This window comes from Lithobates pipiens, unplaced genomic scaffold (assembly GCF_037356315.1).
Source record: "Lithobates pipiens isolate NorthernLeopardFrog02 unplaced genomic scaffold, aLitPip1_a1.2 Scaffold_18, whole genome shotgun sequence".
Taxonomy (NCBI): domain Eukaryota; kingdom Metazoa; phylum Chordata; class Amphibia; order Anura; family Ranidae; genus Lithobates; species Lithobates pipiens.
Genome location: NW_027507758.1, coordinates 628,365,485 through 628,383,454, shown reverse-complemented (window position 1 = coordinate 628,383,454; position 17,970 = coordinate 628,365,485). Strand labels below are relative to the sequence as shown.

At 44.1% G+C, this 17,970-nt stretch overlaps 2 protein-coding genes across 2 annotated transcripts in view; one reads left to right on the top strand and one right to left on the bottom strand.

The window, feature by feature from the left end:
• The window catches only part of LOC143989605 (uncharacterized), a 270,608-nt gene that overhangs the window by 13,242 nt on the left and 239,396 nt on the right, over positions 1–17,970 (top strand). The gene's annotated exons all lie outside the window — the stretch shown is intronic.
• The window catches only part of LOC143989924 (uncharacterized), a 77,174-nt gene that overhangs the window by 30,404 nt on the left and 28,800 nt on the right, over positions 1–17,970 (bottom strand). Inside the window, exon 9 of the mRNA XM_077490196.1 lies at positions 15,476–16,703. Within this exon, the coding sequence (XP_077346322.1) occupies positions 15,476–16,703 (1,228 nt within the window). The remainder of the gene's footprint in view (positions 1–15,475; positions 16,704–17,970) is intronic.

The window sequence follows — 17,970 nt, the reverse complement described above, 5'->3', positions numbered from 1 at the left end:
CATATAAACATTTCATCTTCCACTGATTACTGAATACCAATATTAGGAGTCCTGAGCCTTGCATTATATAATTTATATTGTACATTACATACTCCTGACCCCTGCACTATATACGCTGTTGTACATTACATACACCTGACCCCTGCACTATATACTCTATGTTGTACATTACATCATTCTGATACTACATAGTCCTGACTTCTGCTCTCTCCCCTCCCCCCACTGCTATATATAAACATAATATGTATTCTCTTTTGTTACACCCATTTCCTACCAGCTGGACATTTTATGTCTGATGATTTGATTGTAGCACAGACTTTTACATGTTAATAATAATTGGATATCCTGAACCTTAAACATAAAGTGATAATGAGGGAGGAGTCAATAACCCAATGATGGGGGTCTTCAGGACCAGTCCAGTCTTCATCTTGGTTGTTCTCCCCCCATCCTCACTCTCTGACCTCTGGTGGGGCTCAGCCCCGCTGTTATTCATGACTAAATCATGGACTAAATAAGGAAGTGCAGGACTTCTTGTGTTGGGAAGATGGCAATGAGTGATCGTCCTATAATCCCCTCATCACTGTCACTCCTATAGAAGACAGTTCTCGTTGTTTCCTCACTCTCTGACTAAGGTCCATGAATAAAGAAATGATCTGGTAGGAGATCAGAGGACCCATTTACTAGTTACCTTGAGGGGGGAATTGGAAGATCCTCAGAGACAAAGCTGCCTGATGTGGGCGGAGTCCTGGTTTAGGGGAACCAATCAGCTCATGTCTAGTAATAATCTTTGTATTTCTATTTTAGTAGATGGACGGGAGATGAGGAAAACCTCAGAGGATTGTCTCACTTTGTCTCCAGACTGTAAAGTAGAAGATGAGGACATCACACAGTATAGTCCAGGAGAAAACCCGACTACCTCAAATGTCCATCCGGCACCACACAGTGTAGATGGACCATCGTATTCCTCTTATCCTGAGGAACCTCAGACTGTGAGGGACGGTGCCGTCCTTCCAACAGAGAAGAGGTTTTCCTGTACTGAGTGTGGGAAGAGTTTCCATTATAAATCCAAACTTAATAGGCATAAACGATCTCACGTGGGAGAGAAGCCGTATTCTTGTTCTGAGTGCGGGAAATGTTTTTCAGAGAAGTCCAGTCTTTACAAACATAGCAGGTCTGACACAGGGGGTGAGCAATTTTCCTGTTCTGAGTGTGGGAAATGTTTTTCAAGGAAATGCAATCTTTCCATACATCAGAGATTGCATGTGAGTGAAAAACCATATTCCTGTCCTGAGTGCGGGAAATGTTTTTCAGACAAGTCCAATCTTTACACACATCAGAGATCTCACACGGGGGAAAAGCCGTATTTCTGTTCTGAGTGCGGGAAATGTTTTTCCGTGAAGTCTCATCTTTCCAGACATCAGAGATCTCACACAGGGGAGAAGCCGTATTCCTGTAATGAGTGCGGGAAATGTTTTTCACAGAAGACCAATCTTTATACACATCAGAGATCTCACACGGGGCAGAAGCCATTTTTTTGTCCTAAATGTGGAAAATGTTTTTCAGTGAAGTCCAATCTTAACAGACATCAGAGATCTCACACGGTGGAGAAGCCGTATTCCTGTCCTGAGTGAGGGAATTGTTCCTCACTGAAGTCCTGTCTTCCTGTACATCGGGGACCCCGCACAACCCTCGAGGTGTATTAGTGCCTTGAGTGTGGGAAATGTCTTCTATATGAATGTTGCTGGACATCACAGCTCTCATGTGGGGAAGAAGCACACCCTGATATACACCTCAGATATACTCCATGGCTGATCTTCATCATGTAAGAAACAGTTGATAAGGAGATCAGAGATCACCAAAGACATGGATGAAGTGTTGTACCGTGTTGGTCATTGATAGCAGTGGAAAAAAAAAGGAGTCGTTATCTTTCATTGGCTGAGTACATTTTGTGGTGTAAGCTATCACAGACACTTAGAGATCTATTTTTTAAAACTTAGTTGAATGAATGTGATCAGCATTTTCCCAGCTGTGACAAGTTCTGGCCATGTTTTATTTCATATGATGATTGGATTAGTGTCTTTATAGTCGTATTGCACTCTTTTTACTGATGGAGGTATTTTAGAAAAAAATACCATATAATGGCCACTAGATGGACCTCACCATCATAGGAAATCACTGTGTTATTTAAATACAGTGCTAATTTTTCATGGCTGGATGAACGCTTGCCACACTCATCCCATGAAATTTCTACAAGTAGACCCCTTAGTTTCCTTCATCAGGCATGGTTTCATACCAATACCTGAGGATATACTCATACACTTGTGAGTATAGTAGTCATTGAAGGATATAAAGGGTACATTTCAGTGAAAAATACACTAAATGTAATTTTAGAGCACACAGACGCAATATTTTACACAATTGATTTGTTAAAGTATAAAAGATGAGGTTGTGCTGAGTAAATAGATACCCAACATGTCCATCCTTATAATTGTGAGAGTCATTGAAATGATTAAAAACCTTGGTACTCAAAAACATCCCATAGATGATACTTTAACCCTTCAGCTGCCATTGATGTCATACTGACCTACAGAACTACTTCCAGCTGGCCAGGTCAGTACTACATATGTCTATGGCATTCCCCCTCCTGCTATAAGCTTATGGTCTGCTGAGCTTCCCTTCACTCCACAGGTGGTCTGCCTCTCCTCTAAGATGTCCCCCCACAGCTCTAACATCCCCACCACAGCACTGATCCACCTATGGTTGCTTCTTCTCTCCTCTCCCACAGGCTTCAGCTGCTGCAGGGGAATCCCAGGGAGATCAAGAAGTCCAAATAAACCCCCCTCCCGCCACTGAAATTCCCCCCCCTGTACTGGGACCTTCTACTGATGCCCCAGAGCCCCCTCCCCTGGCCGGCTTCCCCTCCATCCCCATCCATTGGTTGCAGCTGCTGCTGGGGTTGGAGATCAGTGCGTTGTTCAGGATGGAGAGTGGGGGGTTTCATGTCATGTTTACCAGCCTCTTCCTGAATGAACACAGTGAGGCTACCGATCACTCCTGTGTTCATTCATCACTGAAGCATAGTAAGGAGTGTTTACTGTGCTTACATTTTGTGAATGAATAGGGGCCTCTGTACAGAGTCTTCCTAGAAATCACACCCATATTGGAGATAACAGCCGTATTGTCTTCCCCAATCACAGCCCAGATATTTCCCAGTACAGGACAGGAGGGGGAGAGGGATGGGTTATAGTACAATAAGGGCCCCATAGACATGACATGACAGAGACCCTCATAGAAATGACTTTGTCATCTGATCTATCAGGAAATGACCAGATTGGAGGACAGTCTTGTGTCTGGGAGGTACCTGCACACAGTGGAGGCTCCTCGGGGGATATTGTGATTGGACGGGTCAGAATACCCCATGGTTTCCCCTCATTAACCACCACTGGGCAGAGTCTGTGTAATCCTCTCCCTCTCCTCTGCATACCATTAAAGTAGACCTGTCAGAAGAGCAAAATGTAGAAATTCTGTGAACCATCAGGAGACAGAAAAAGAGGATAAAAGATAATGGGAGAGATGGGACTAAGTGTAGTAATAATACCAGAAGGTGTGAGATGATGGCAAACCTTGGCACCCCAGATGTTTTGGAACTACATTTCCCATAATGCTCTTGCACTCTGCAGTGTAGAAATGGGAAATATAGTTCCAAAATATCAGGGGTGCCAAGGTTCGCCATCACTGTCCTAGAAGATCGGTAGAAGTACGGGGCATGGACTCACATCTGTGAGGTTGTGGGGAACCCATGCAGGGATCAGACAACCTATCTCCTCATGGAAGTCAATGGGTGGTCAGACTTCATGGTCATTAGGGAATTCCGGATGGTCATATACTAAGCAGTATTTGGATCCCAGTGGAGAACTTTCTCCCCAAGAAAAAATGAGGGTAAGATCGTAAGAGGCTCTCATAGCAAAAATGGGAACTCTGAAATGTTTTCTTCTTAAGGGGGATTTTTAAAGGACAAGCAACTCTAAATTACATCAACGCGTTTCATGACTTCAAAGTGTCACTTTATCAGGACAGGTGTAAGAAGACGATATAAAAATAGGGAATGAAGTAAAAGTCCAATATATCGTATTATAAAGACCCAAGTCAGATACAATTCATGGACAGGACTGAGATTTATAACATTTAGGATTTGTATTATGTTAGACAAGGTGAAGAGATATTTGGAGAGGATGATCAATACATGGATAAATCAATATATTCTGTCATATAAAGCAATCAAAATATCAATAAATGAAATAAACAAATTAATAAGATCCATTTCATGTGATAGATTTATAATTCTGTGCACTGGTTATGTTGGGGGATCAAACCGTGATTACTGGATATTGGAAAGATTCCTATTGATCTGATGACTGCTGGCATGGATTCCTGATTGATTATTGCTGGGAATAAAGTCCAATAAAAACAGAGATTTGATGGATTATTGATAAAAAAAAAATCTCTTCATATTACATGGATAAATATGTGTAAAATAGTTTTGGATTGGATGTAATAAATCTCTATAAAAAGACTGTGGTGTTTGTTAGATCTTTTCTATTCCTCTCTTGGTCTGGATTTCAGGACAAAGAAACAATTCCTCCAATTTCAATTAGATGGTGAGGGGGGGGGGGGGGTGTTTGGGGTAGTTTTGTACATACAGGAAGTAATATAGAGAATCCGGCTAGTAATTGATGAGTGGAGATTTTACTGGAGAGTTCCATTGAAGAGAATTCAGGGCTGGTGTGCACTGCTGGGGCCCAGAGTGTTCTGATTGGACCACCAGTACATAGGTTGTATTAATCTGGGGGTGTGCACTGCTGGGGCCTGGAGTGTTCTGATTGGACCACCAGTACACATGTCATATTAATCTGGAGATGTTCATTCCACCAGTGGAATGATTCTGGGAAGATGAGCTCCAGCTGTGCACATGGGTGGTGTTCTGGGATGTGTACAATGTAGAGGGCAGACCTATGGATGGATCAGAGTAGGGAGTTGGGCCAATGGAGAGAAACAATAAAGTGCAATAGGCAATTGTGTCTTTGGGAGGGATGTGAGTATTAACTTAAAATGGAATATCACTCCTGATTTTGTTAAATCCTGCTTTATATGTAATATAGAAAAGCCCTTGATCTACATACTCACCTACCAAGAAAACCCAGAGCTCTTTTGCTCAGGTGCCACAGCCCAGGTCCCATGCAGCCATCTTCCCTGAACTCAGCAGAGGCAGCTGGGCCCCTGATGATGTACTCAACCTTAGAGATGGCCTTGCGGTTCACCTGGCGGTCGATTCGCTGCAAATTTTGCGTGTTCGCGATTCACCAAACCGGCGGACTTTTGGTGCTGTTCGCCCGGCGGACATGTATGTTTACATTGTGAAAGAACTTTGACCCATGATGACACATCCATCATGGGGTACAGGACAGCCAATTGAGACATTTCAGCACATTGGCAATTGGACATACCCCCTACCTTATAAATAGACCTGATCTGGCGGTCATTTTACATTCTGTCTTATGTCAGTGTAGGGACAGGACGCTGTGTGGAGCAGGGAGAGACTGTAGTGACACAAATCACTAGCTATTAGGTCCACAAAAGTCCTTTTAAGGACTGGTATAGGTGTAGTACAGTATATAGGGTTTGCTGCACTGCTGTGCTGGTGATTGCTGCTGACTGATTCTGCAGCTGTCTTTTGTCAGTGTAGGGACAGGACGCTGTTTGGAGCAGGGACAGTCAGTTTAATCACTAGCTATTACTATTAGGTCCACAGTATATAGGGTTGTGGTGCACTGCTGCTGACTGCTGCCCGATTCTGCAGCTGTCTTTTATCAGTGTAGAGACTGAGGGACAGTCTGCAAATCACTAGCTACTAGGTCCACAAAGGTCCTTTTAAGGACTGGTATAGGTGTACAATATATAGGGTTGTGGTGCACTGCTGTGCTGCAGATTGCTGCCCGATTCTGCAGCTGTCTTTTATCCGTGTAGGGACTGAGGGACAGTCTGCAAATCACTAGCTACTAGATCCACAAAGGTCCTTTTAAGGATAAGGCTTTCTATCTCGGTGCTGGTGTCAGTGCTCTCTATCACGGTGCTGGTATCAGTGCTCTCTATCTGTGCTGGTGTCAGTGCTCTATATCAGGGTGCTGGTGTCAGTGCTCTCTATCAAGGTGCTGGTGATCATCTCCTGCACCCTCTTCATAGCCTGCCCTGACCTTTCCTCTCCTCCACGGGCCTTCATGCGCTCCTGAATTGTCAAAATTTCACAGATAAAAAAATAATGCTTGTCGTTGTCGATCCCAGATTCACTTCATACTTTTATTATGTAAGTGTCCATGTGGTGGGACTATGTGTGCACAGCTAGTAAGTATTTTGTGCCTGAAAATATGACCTGTAGGTTTTTAAGGTTCGCCTGCCTTTAAAGTGAATGAATGAATGAATGAAATACTTGTATAGCCCACAATGTGAACTGAATCGCCTCTAGGCGCTGTGGCGGGCTTTGATCGTCTGCTAAAAGAGGAAGGTCTTGAGTTTTTTCCTAAAAGCCAGGTGATTTTCTTCCAGGCGGATGTTGATTGGTAGAGCATTCCATAGCTGAGGACCTTGCACAGCGAATCTCCGATCCCCCTTGGATTTATACCGGGCTTTGGGCACGAGGAGGAGGTTTTTGTTGGCTGATCGAAGACTGCGGTTTGGTGTGTAATGATTTATTTTCTCCATTAAGTATTGCGGAGCTTCTCTATGCACGCATTTGTGGGTGAGACAAAGGGTCTTGTACGTGATCTGATTTTTTACAGGTAGCCAATGTAAGCTCCTCAGCGAAGGAGAGATGGATTCCCAGGGTTTTTTTCCTGTTATCAGCCTTGCCGCCGTGTTTTGGATCAGTTGTAATTGCGCAAGTTGATATTGTGGTAATCCTATGTAAAGCGAGTTTGCGTAGTCCAGTCGTGCATTAATGATTGTTCCAACTACCACTGCTTTGTCATTCTTTGGGATAAAAGGGATGAGTCTGCGAAGCATGCACAGCAGGTGGTGAGATCCACTGACTACTGCTCCTATTTGTGCATCCATTGACATTTGTGCGTCTAAAATAACCCCGAGACTCTTGGCTTTGGTCTTTGGGGAGATAGTCTGCCCAAAGACGGTTGGTGGAGAACAGGAGGTTTTGGTTGCGGGCTTATGATTTGGGTGTAAGATAAGAAGCTCTGTCTTTGATTCGTTCAGCTGGAGTCAATGGGGCCCGCCGTGAACTTTGCGGTTCGCAAACTTTTGGCCGCGTTCGCATTCGCGAAACGTCCCGTCGGAAGTTCGTCCATCACTACTCAACCTCTGCCCACCAGGAGCTTTGTATCTCTGCTCCTACAGCCTCCTGGGATAATGATATGAGTGTGGATGGGTGCAGCGTGGTGGCAGTAATCACTCTCAGTCCAGTTCAAATAATAAAACTTGTAGTGAACGGCTCAACGGTACAAGCCGTGCAGCAGAAGACATCCAACGGCACTCACAGTTCTGTGAGGCAATGTAAGTGGAGCAGGTTCTGATGCACTGACAATGTCTGCCTCGAAGGGTGGAATACGGTCTGGCGAGTCTGTGTCCAACTTGGGAGGATTCTTAAGCTCCATAATAGGGATGAGCTTTCTGTTCGGGTCGAACATTGGCTATTCGCCCGTTCTTCAAAAAACAAACATTATGGGCCGTTCATGCCAAATTTGAGAGGCGCGTAAGTGCCATAATGCACTGCGGGAGCCAAGCATGCACTATGACCCACATGCTTTGGCCAATCACAGCGCTGTCAGCAAAGAGAGCCATAATTGCCCAAAGGCAGGGTGCCTTTGGCCAATTATGGCTTAGGGGGTTAAGTCCACACCCCACACTATATAAGGCCGTCTGCACATCGGCCCTGTGTTGTGTGTTGCAGGCGTTGACCGAGAGAGTGTCATTTCATTTAGATTGAGCAGGCAGGGAATTCAGTTAGCTGCAGTGTGTTATATATATATATATTTATTTATTATACATCCAGGCTTTTATATATATATATATATATATATATATATATACACTGTATCCAGTTTAGGTAGATCTGACTGCAGTCCGTTCCTGGTGTACTCTTTCTAATATACTTCAGGCAGGCAGGTGATTCAGTTAGCTGCAGGCACATAACATCCCCCCCCAAAAAAAATCAGAGGCCCACCCCCACATATACAATACACATGTACAAGCAAACTCAGACATTGGGGCGCCTACGTCTGAAAACGTTGATTGTGATACATGTTACATATTGCTGCGCATACCAGATTGACAGCAATAATTCTATCACCAGACCTCCTCAGTAACAGGGGCATGTAATTACAATATTTGCTCTAATATTTCACAGCAGGGCTCGTTCCTGCGCTCAATAACAGAATCTGTGAGGGGTTACAGTGTTGCGGCACCACCACCACTGCCTAAGACCCAATTTTTCTAATTACAATTTGTAATCTAATATTTCACAGCAGGCCCGTTCCTGCGCTCACCAAGAGTAACTGTGAGGGCTTACAGTGTTGTGGCACCACCACCACCAAAGGCCCAATTTTTTCTGCCCCTGTTTAACAATGGCATGTAATTACAATTCTTGATATATTTCACAGCAGGGCCTGTTCCAGCGCCCACCAAGAGTAACTGTGAGAGCTTACAGTGTTCTGGTACCACTAAAACCTAAGGCCCAATTTTCTGCAGAGTATATAGGGCAGGCCATATAGTATATACAGGTGGTCCCCTACTTTCATACATCCAACTTACAAACGACTCCTACTTACAAACAAAGGGAGACAACAGGAAGTGAAAGAAAATCTACCCCAGGAAGGGAAATTCTCTCCTGTAAGCCCTTGTACACACGGTCGGAGAAGAGAAGAGCCCTGAAAACACATCTCTTCAGAGAGGCCCATCCTGCCCCCACCTAACAACTGTACATTATATTCTTCATCAGCCCATCCCCCCACAGTTATTATCTTTTGTATCTCTTGACCCTCCCTCTTAGCCCTTGTACACACGGTCGGAAATTCCGTTGGAATGTTTCCTATCGGACCGTTTTGTCGGATATTTGTGTGTGGTCTGCATCGGACTGTTTCCGTTGGAATATCCGACGGACCAATTTTTCCAACTTGTCGGTAAAATTTTCCGACAAAATGCTCCTATCGGACATACTCCGATCATGTGTAGCCTACTCCGACGGACAAAGTGCCACACATGCTCAGATCTAATTCCTAGACCAAAGCTATTGGCTACTAGCCTGAATGTAGTCCCGTCGTAACGCAATAACGTCATCACGTTATGTACAATCGGATTTTCCGACAACTTAGTCCGACCGTGTGTATGCAACATCACTTCCGGACCTCTTCTGGAATTAATCCGTCTGAATTACTTTGACGGATTTGGTTGTCGGAATCTCCGACCGTGTGTACAAGGGCTAAGAGTTAATATGGGAAAAAGGTGTCTCCACTGATGCTTTATCGCCAATCCTTGTTAACCTAATAACCCCAAATTTTCAAAATCCAATTGTCATTGGGACAGAAAGTGAGGGGAAATCTTCTGAACAGGGGCACAGACAGCAAAACAAATGTTACAGGGGTGATAACCCTTCCCTATGTTATCCAAAAACCTTAAAAATGTATTTTTTGGCTGGAGCTACACTTATAAATTGTACCTGTTCCAAATTACAAACAGATTATACTTAAGAACAAACCTACAGTCCCTGTCTTCTTTGGACCGCCTGTATACTGCTGTTCAGAGTATATAGGGCCCATGCCTTTTCTGTTTTTAATTTGGGAGCGGGGTTCCCCTTAATATCCATACAATTTCCTCTTCCCTATACTATATTTTCACTGGACATTTTAATTTTTAACTCAGTTCACCTTGATAATATGCTCCACAATATACTTCTATACTGTGGTGATGGGTCTAATCTATATGACATTTCTTTTTATTTATACCAATATGGTAACAAACCACTTACTTATACTTATTGTATACTTATGGTATACAATATACAACCCCATATATATATATATATATATATATATATATATATATATATATGGTTTTGTCTGGCTCTGACCCACGCACCTCATCTAAAGTCCCACCCTCCCCATGCTTTTTTGCATAAGCAACCAGGGATGGAGGCGCAATATTCCCTGTTGCGTCTCATTCAAAGTTCCATATATTCCCTTTTATCTTTGTTAATATCTATACAAGACCCAAAGGGCCAGGTAATGGGAGGGTACCCATGCCATTTTTCTCAATAATTTTCATACATATTGCCGGAGCCCGACATTACATTACAGCCGCAAGCAGTTTTAAATGACTTTTATTCCTTTAGAAATTTAATTTTGTGCAGGGACTGTTGTAAACACAGGAAACGCACCACTTTACAGGTATACTATAGACACCCCCCAGGTACGATATTTAAAGGAATATTTCACTTTTATTTTTAGAGTTAAAGCATTATTAAAATCATTGCTCCCGAAAAAATGCCAGTTTTAAAAAAGTCTTTTTGCATTGATACATGTCCCCGGGAGCTGGACCCGGGTCCCCAAACAATTTAGGATAATAATTTGCATATTAGCCTTTAAAATCCGCACTTTTGATTTTTCAATTTCGGGTCCCATAGACTTTAACGGTGTTCGAATGCTCGCGCAAACTTTTGGTCTGTTCGCATGTTCTGCCGCAAATCGAACCGGGGGGGGGGGGGGGGGGGGTGGGTGTTTGGCTCATCCCTACCCCATAAACACTATTAGATTTTCTGCAGATTTTTGTCTTCAGATTGACCAAAACCATGTAGTTCAAGGGCCTGCATGATTGCATACAAATTTAAAATCTTAAGGTTTGACCTCATATTATATGGTTTTGGTAAATCTGAAGACAAAAATCTGCAGAAAATCTAATAGTGTGTATGGGGCTTTATAGAGGATAGCATGTCCCTGACCTATCCCTACTCATCCAGAATCTTTTCTTACTGCTATTCTCTGTCCCTAGTAGGTGGGTAACCTGTCCCTACTCTAACCACTCGCAAAATGCAGGCCAATCCTAGGAGCCAGGGTTTTAAACAGACTCTGCCTGACCTAAGATGGCCACCAGAGTCACATGGGACAGCGTCCTATGGACCCAGGAAACCATAGAGGAGTAAGTTCCTCCTGAATTAATTTCCCTCTGCAATGCTGCTGTGTTTGAGCACCACCTGCATGCCATCTGTATATGTGGAATTACACCCCAAAATACATTCTGCTACTTCTCTGGAGTATGGGGATACCAAGTGTGAGATTTTTTTGAGAGCCTAGCAGCATACAGGAGCCAGAAATCCAATGAACCCCTTTGAAAGCCTGAAGGTGCAGAATTTCCTCATTACATTTCCTCACTACTTATCACAGTGGCCCTGAAATGCCAGGATACAACAAAACACCCCCAAATGACCCCTTTTTGGAAAGTAGACACCCAAAGGAATTTGATAAGAGGCATGGTGAGTATTTTGCAGATCTCCTTTCTTTTGTCACAAGGCTTTGAAAGCTAAAAAAAAAAAAAATACATTTTTGTTTTATTTCTTCATTTTTCAAAAACTTGTGCAACAAATGAGATCTGCAGAATACTCACCATGCCTCCTAGCAAATACCTTGGGGGTGTATATTTTCCAAAAAGGGGTGTTTTGTACTATCTTGGCATTTCAGGGCCTCCAACACTGTAATAAGTAATCAGGAAGTGTAATGAGGAAATATTTAAAAGCCTGAAGATGCTCATTGGAGTTTGGTGTTCTGTACATAGCTAGACTGCCAAAAAGTCTCACACATGTGGTATCCCCGTACTGAGGAGAAGCAGCAGAATTTATTTTGGGGTGTAATTCCACATATACTCATGGCATGTGTGAGCAATATATCATTAAAGTGACAACTTTGTGTAAAACAAAATATATTTTTTTAGGGATGCACGAATGGGTTTTTTGGTGCCGAAACCGATACCGAAAATGAAAAATACACTAGGCCGAAAACCGAAACAGCACCGATACCGAAAATGACTGTTTTTAAAAAATATTTTTATACAGGAGGTGGTCAGAGACTGGCGACATGGTACAGGAGGTGGTCAGAGACTGGCGACATGGTACAGGAGGTGGTCAGAGACTGGCGACATGGTACAGGAGGTGGTCAGAGAGTGCATGCATGGTTCAGGAGGTGGTCAGAGACTGCATGCATGGTTCAGGAGGTGGTCAGAGACTGCATGCATGGTTCAGGAGGTGGTCGGAGACTGCATGCATGGTTCAGGAGGTGGTCAGAGACTGCATGCATGGTTCAGGAGGTGGTCAGAGACTAGGGACATGGTACAGGAGGTGGTCAGAGACTGCTGGCATGGATCAGGAGGTGGTCAGAGACTGGGGACATGGTACAGGAGGTGGTCAGAGACTGGCGACGTGGTACAGGAGGTGGTCAGAGACTGGCGACGTGGTACAGGAGGTGGTCAGAGACTGGCGACATGGTACAGGAGGTGGTCAGAGACTGGTGACATGGTACAGGAGGTGGTCAGAGACTGCATGCATGGTACAGGAGGTGGTCAGAGACTGGGGACATGGTACAGGAGATGGTCAGAGACAGGGGATACGGTACAGGAGATGGTCAGACTGGGGATACGGTACAGGAGATGGTCAGAGACTGGGGACGTGGTACAGGAGATGTTCAGAGACTGGGGACATGGTACAGGAGATGGTCAGAGGCAGAGGACGTGGTACAGGAGGCATCCCCCATTGCAGCCAGTGTGCCCCATTTTGCAGCCAGTGTGGCCCATTTTCCATTTTGCAGCCAGTGTGTCCCATTTTCCAGCCAGTGTGTCCCATTGCAGCCTGTGTGCCATTTTGCAGCCAGCCTGTGCAGGGAAGAGAGCCGAAAGAGAAAAACGGCGACTTTGATAGACAGATCATCCGTCCAATCCTGCGGATGATCTGTCTATCTAAGTGCCCGGACAAGGGGGAGGGGCTGTGTGTGACGGCGCGCGGCCGGGAACACACAGCTATTGAAATGAAAGCTGTGATGTTCCCGGCGCTGTGATCAAACAGGCGGCGGAGGCGGCTCTCCTGCGCTATGCACCCCCCATGATGGGCGTCACCAGGGGCGGCCACGCCCCATTTTCGGCTCCATTATCGGCCGTTTTTCTCTTTCGGCAAATTGCCAAAAAGGGCATTTTCGACCGATATGTTTCGGCGGCCGAAATTTCGGTGCATCACTATTTTTTTTTTGTCATTTTCCAAAGTTGTGTGGCACCACTGATGTACGTATTCTGAAAGCACACCCTTCTGCTTTCAGAATACACAGATCAGTGCTGCAGCTGAATGGCATTGCTTGCTGCAAAGCAAATAACAATGGCTAAAAATAAAACCCCAGTAACAACAGAACATTAACTCAATAAAATGACAAATATTTTTGTGACTTTATTTTATTTGCTTTTTTATTTACGGTTTACATTTTTTATGCTTTTTTTAACTTTTTTGTAACTTATAAAAACTGTAACTGCAACAGTGGCGGTGCGGCCATAAGGGTGTACGGGTGCCACCCCCTCTAGCACCAATAGCATGAATCTCTCTATGGCTGCCACTGCCACCCCCTATTTAGGCGCCCGACCTCTTTTCGGGCACTGGGCACCTGAATTACAGTGGCAGTTTTTTTTAAGCACCTGATTAGTGCCATAGGCTCTAATATGCGTCAAAAAACGTGACCTGCGAGCGCCATGCTGGGTGCTCACAGGTCACTCAGCTGTGTTAGAAAAGCAAATGAATAAAATTTGCTTTCCTAACACTAAACCGCCTCTTCGCCAATCAGGTGCTAGGATCTGTTACCCATCACCTGATTGGCTGAAATGGCAGGCGTCCAATCATAGCAGAGGACGGGAAGAGAGGATGGGAGAAGACATCGAGGAGCTGTCCCACATAAACAGGGTAAGTGCAGATGGCAGGCCGGTGGGTAGGGAGCACACTGGCAGCATTTGATATGGCACTGTGGCTGTGTTTGATGGGGCACTTGTTGGGGGTGGAAGGGCTAAATGCAGGTGCTAGCAGGTATTGGAGCTGATCCGGCGTTCTTAGGGACACTATACTAAGGGGACACAAATATAGTTCTGTTTGTGATCAGGATATTGATCCATACAGACTCTATACTAACAACGGTGGTGATTAGGAACCTAGAGCGTGAGTGCGATAGTGTGCGGGCAATCTAATGCTAGATGACCCTGGTGCCATCAGATGTGACCCTAATACGTTGATCAAAAAAATACTGTACATTGACTCTGTACTAATGGCACTGGTTGGGTGACGGGGGATGATCAAAGGGTGAATTGAGGCAATCAATGGGGTTAAATGTGCCAATCTAAGGTTTGTGGGTGTAAAGTGCGCCACTTATACTCACAGTGTCGCGTTCTCTTCTCTTCCTGAACAGAAAGACTCTGGAAGAGAAAAAAGTGCTAGATAGCTCCCTGTGTTTACAAAATTAAACACAGGAGTGATTTGTCATTGGCTGCAGGGTACTGGGCAAAATCATTGGCTGGGACCTGCTGCCAAACTTGTTCTGCAGTCAATGAGAGTGGGGGTTGCTGGGTGTACGTGTGCAGACCCGGAAGAAAGCCATGACATAAAAGTATATTACCATATCTGTACGAGCTGCCCGTCCAGTGTAATTTTACTGTGGCAAGTCAGAAACCAGTTAATATTACTTGATTAACTTATATCCTTCAGTGTGTACTGTACTTACAAGTGCAAGATTATGAAACTATGTCTGACAGAGGAAACTAAGGGGTCTACTTATAGAAAATTCATTGGACAAATAGGACAATCATTCATCCAGCCATTACACATCCGGCCATAAAGCAACACAGTGATTTCCTATGAGCATCAGCTCCATCTAGTGGCCATAATGAGATATTTTTTTCATCATATCATATCAATACTTCATTATGACCACTAGATGGAGCTCATACATGGATGGAAATCAGTGTATGAAATAAAATACATCCAATAGTCATCATTGCTGGGTGAACGTTGGTCACACTCATTCAACTATTTTATACAAAAATAAACCTCTAAGTGTTTGTGAAATCTTACAAAATGTACTCAGCCAATGGTAAAAAACTCCATTTTTATTTTTCTACTGCTATCAATGGCCAACACGGTACAACACTTCATCCATGTCTTTGGTGATCTCTGATCTCCTTATGAACTGTTTCTTACATGATGAAGATCACCCATGGAGTATATCTGAGGTGTATATCAGGGTGTGCTTCTTCCCCACATGAGAGATGTGATGTCCAGCAACATTCATATAGAAGACATTTCCCGCACTCAAGGCACTAATACACCTCGAGGGTTGTGTGGGATCCCCGATGTACAGGAAGACAGGACTTCAGTGAGGAACAATTCCCTCACTCAGGACAAGAATACGGCTTCTCCCCCGTGTGAGATCTCTGATGTTTGGAAAGATTGGACTTCTGTAAAAAATGTTTCCCGCACTCAGGACATGAATATGGCTTTTCCTCCATATGCAACCTCTGATGTCTGTAAAGATTGGCCTTCTGTGAAAAACATTTCCCACACTCAGGACAAGAATGTGGCTTCTCTCCTGTGTGAGTTCTCCGATGTTTGGAAAGGCCGGACCTGTCTGAAAAACATTTCCCGCACTCGAGACAGGAATACGACTTCTCCCCCATGTGAGATCTCTGATGTTTGTAAAGCTGGGACTTCCGTGAAAAACATTTCCCGCACTCGGGACAGGAATATGGCTTCTCCCCTGTGTGAGTTCTCTGATGTTTGGAAAGATTGGACTTCTGTAAAAAACATTTCCCGCACTCAGGACATGAATATGGCTTTTCCTCCATGTGCAACCTCTGATGTCTGTAAAGATTGGCCTTCTGTGAAAAACATTTCCCACACACAGAACAAGAATGTGGCTTCTCTCCTGTGTGAATTCTCTGATGTTTGAAAAGGCCGGACCTGTCTGAAAAGCATTTCCCGCACTCAGCACAGGAATACGACCTATCCCCCGTGTGAGATCTCTGATGTTTGGAAAGATTGGACTTCTCTGAAAAACATTTCCTGCACTCAGGACAGGAATACGGCTTCTCCCCCGTGTGAGATCTCTGATGTTTGAAAAGATGGGACTTCTGTAAAAAACATTTCCCGCACTCAGGACACAAATATGGCTTTTCCTCCATATGCAATCTCTGATGTCTGTGAAGATTGGCCTTCTGTGAAAAACATTTCCCGCACTCAGGACAAGAATGTGGCTTCTCTCCTGTGTGAGATCTCTGATGCTTGGAAAGGCCGGAACTGTCTGAAAAACATTTCCCACACTCAGGACAGGAATACGGCTTCTCCCCTGTGTGAGACCTTTTATGCACATTAAGTTTGAATTTAGTACGGAAACACTTCCCACACTCAGTACAGGAAAAGCTCTTCTCTGTTGGAAGGACGGCCCCGTCCCTCACAGTCTGAGGTTCTTCAGGATAAGAGGAATACGATGGTCCATCTACACTGTGTGGTGCCGGATGGACATTTGAGGTAGTCGGGTTTTCTCCTGGACTATACTGTGTGATGTCCTCATCTTCTACTTTACAGTCTGGAGACAAAGTGAGACAATCCTCTGAGGTTTTCCTCATCTCCCGTCCATCTACTAAAATAGAAATACAAAGATTATTACTAGACATGAGCTGATTGGTTCACCTAAACCAGGACTCCGCCCACATCAGGCAGCTTTGTCTCTGAGGATCTTACAATTCCCCCCTCAAGGTAACTAGTAAATGGGTCCTCTGATCTCCTACCAGATCATTTCTTTATTCATGGACCTTAGTCAGAGAGTGAGGAAACAACGAGAACTGTCTTTTATAGGAGTGACAGTGATGAGGGGATTATAGGACGAGTGTCCCCTCCCCCTCTATCACTCATTGCCATCTTCCCAACACAAGAAGTCCTGCACTTCCTTATTTAGTCCATGATTTAGTCATGAATAACAGCGGGGCTGAGCCCCACCAGAGGTCAGAGAGTGAGGATGGGGGGAGAACAACCAAGATGAAGACTGGACTGATCCTGAAGACCCCATCATTGGGTTATTGACTCCTCCCTCATTATCACTTTCTGTTTAAGGTTCCAAAGTTTGAGGATATCACATTATTATCAACATGTAAAAAGTCTGTGCTCCAATCAAATCATCAGATATAAAATGTCCAGCTGGTAGTAAATGGGTGTAACAAAAGAGAATACATATTATGTGTATATATAGCAGTGGGTAGAGGGGAGAGAGCAGAAGTCAGGACTATGTAACGTTTAAGGTAAAACAGATAGGACTGTATAGTATCAGAATTATGTAACATATAACAGAGTATATAGTGCGGGGGTCAGGATTCATAATATTGGTATTCAGTGGCAGTCAAAATGTTTACACGAGACAAGCTATAGAGGTCCCACACCGCTGCCTCCCGTCTCCTGAGACTGCACTCAGTGAAGGAGAAGGGATCTCATCGCTCCAGAAGCACACCGTAAACTGTCTCTTCGGCTGGGAAGCCACAGGTTCTGGCTATTACCAGTAGCAACAGACGAAAAACAAGCTCTGGACTGCCGCACTCTTCAGAAGACCACTTTCTTTTATTGGAAAAATCACATCACAGCTCAACAAACACAGCAAACAAGGAAAAATTGCTGACGTTTCGCACTAGCAGTAGTGCTTATTCATAGCAATTTTTCCTTGTTCGCTGTTTGTTGAGCTGTGATGTGATTTTCTAATAAAAGAAAGTGGTCTTCTGAAGAGTGCTGCAGTCCAGAGCTTGTTTTTCGTCTACTGCACTCAGTGACTTGGGTCTGAGACTATATTAGGGCTGCAACTAATTATTATTTTCATAATCGATTAGTTGGCCGATTATTGTTTCGATTAATCAGATAATAAC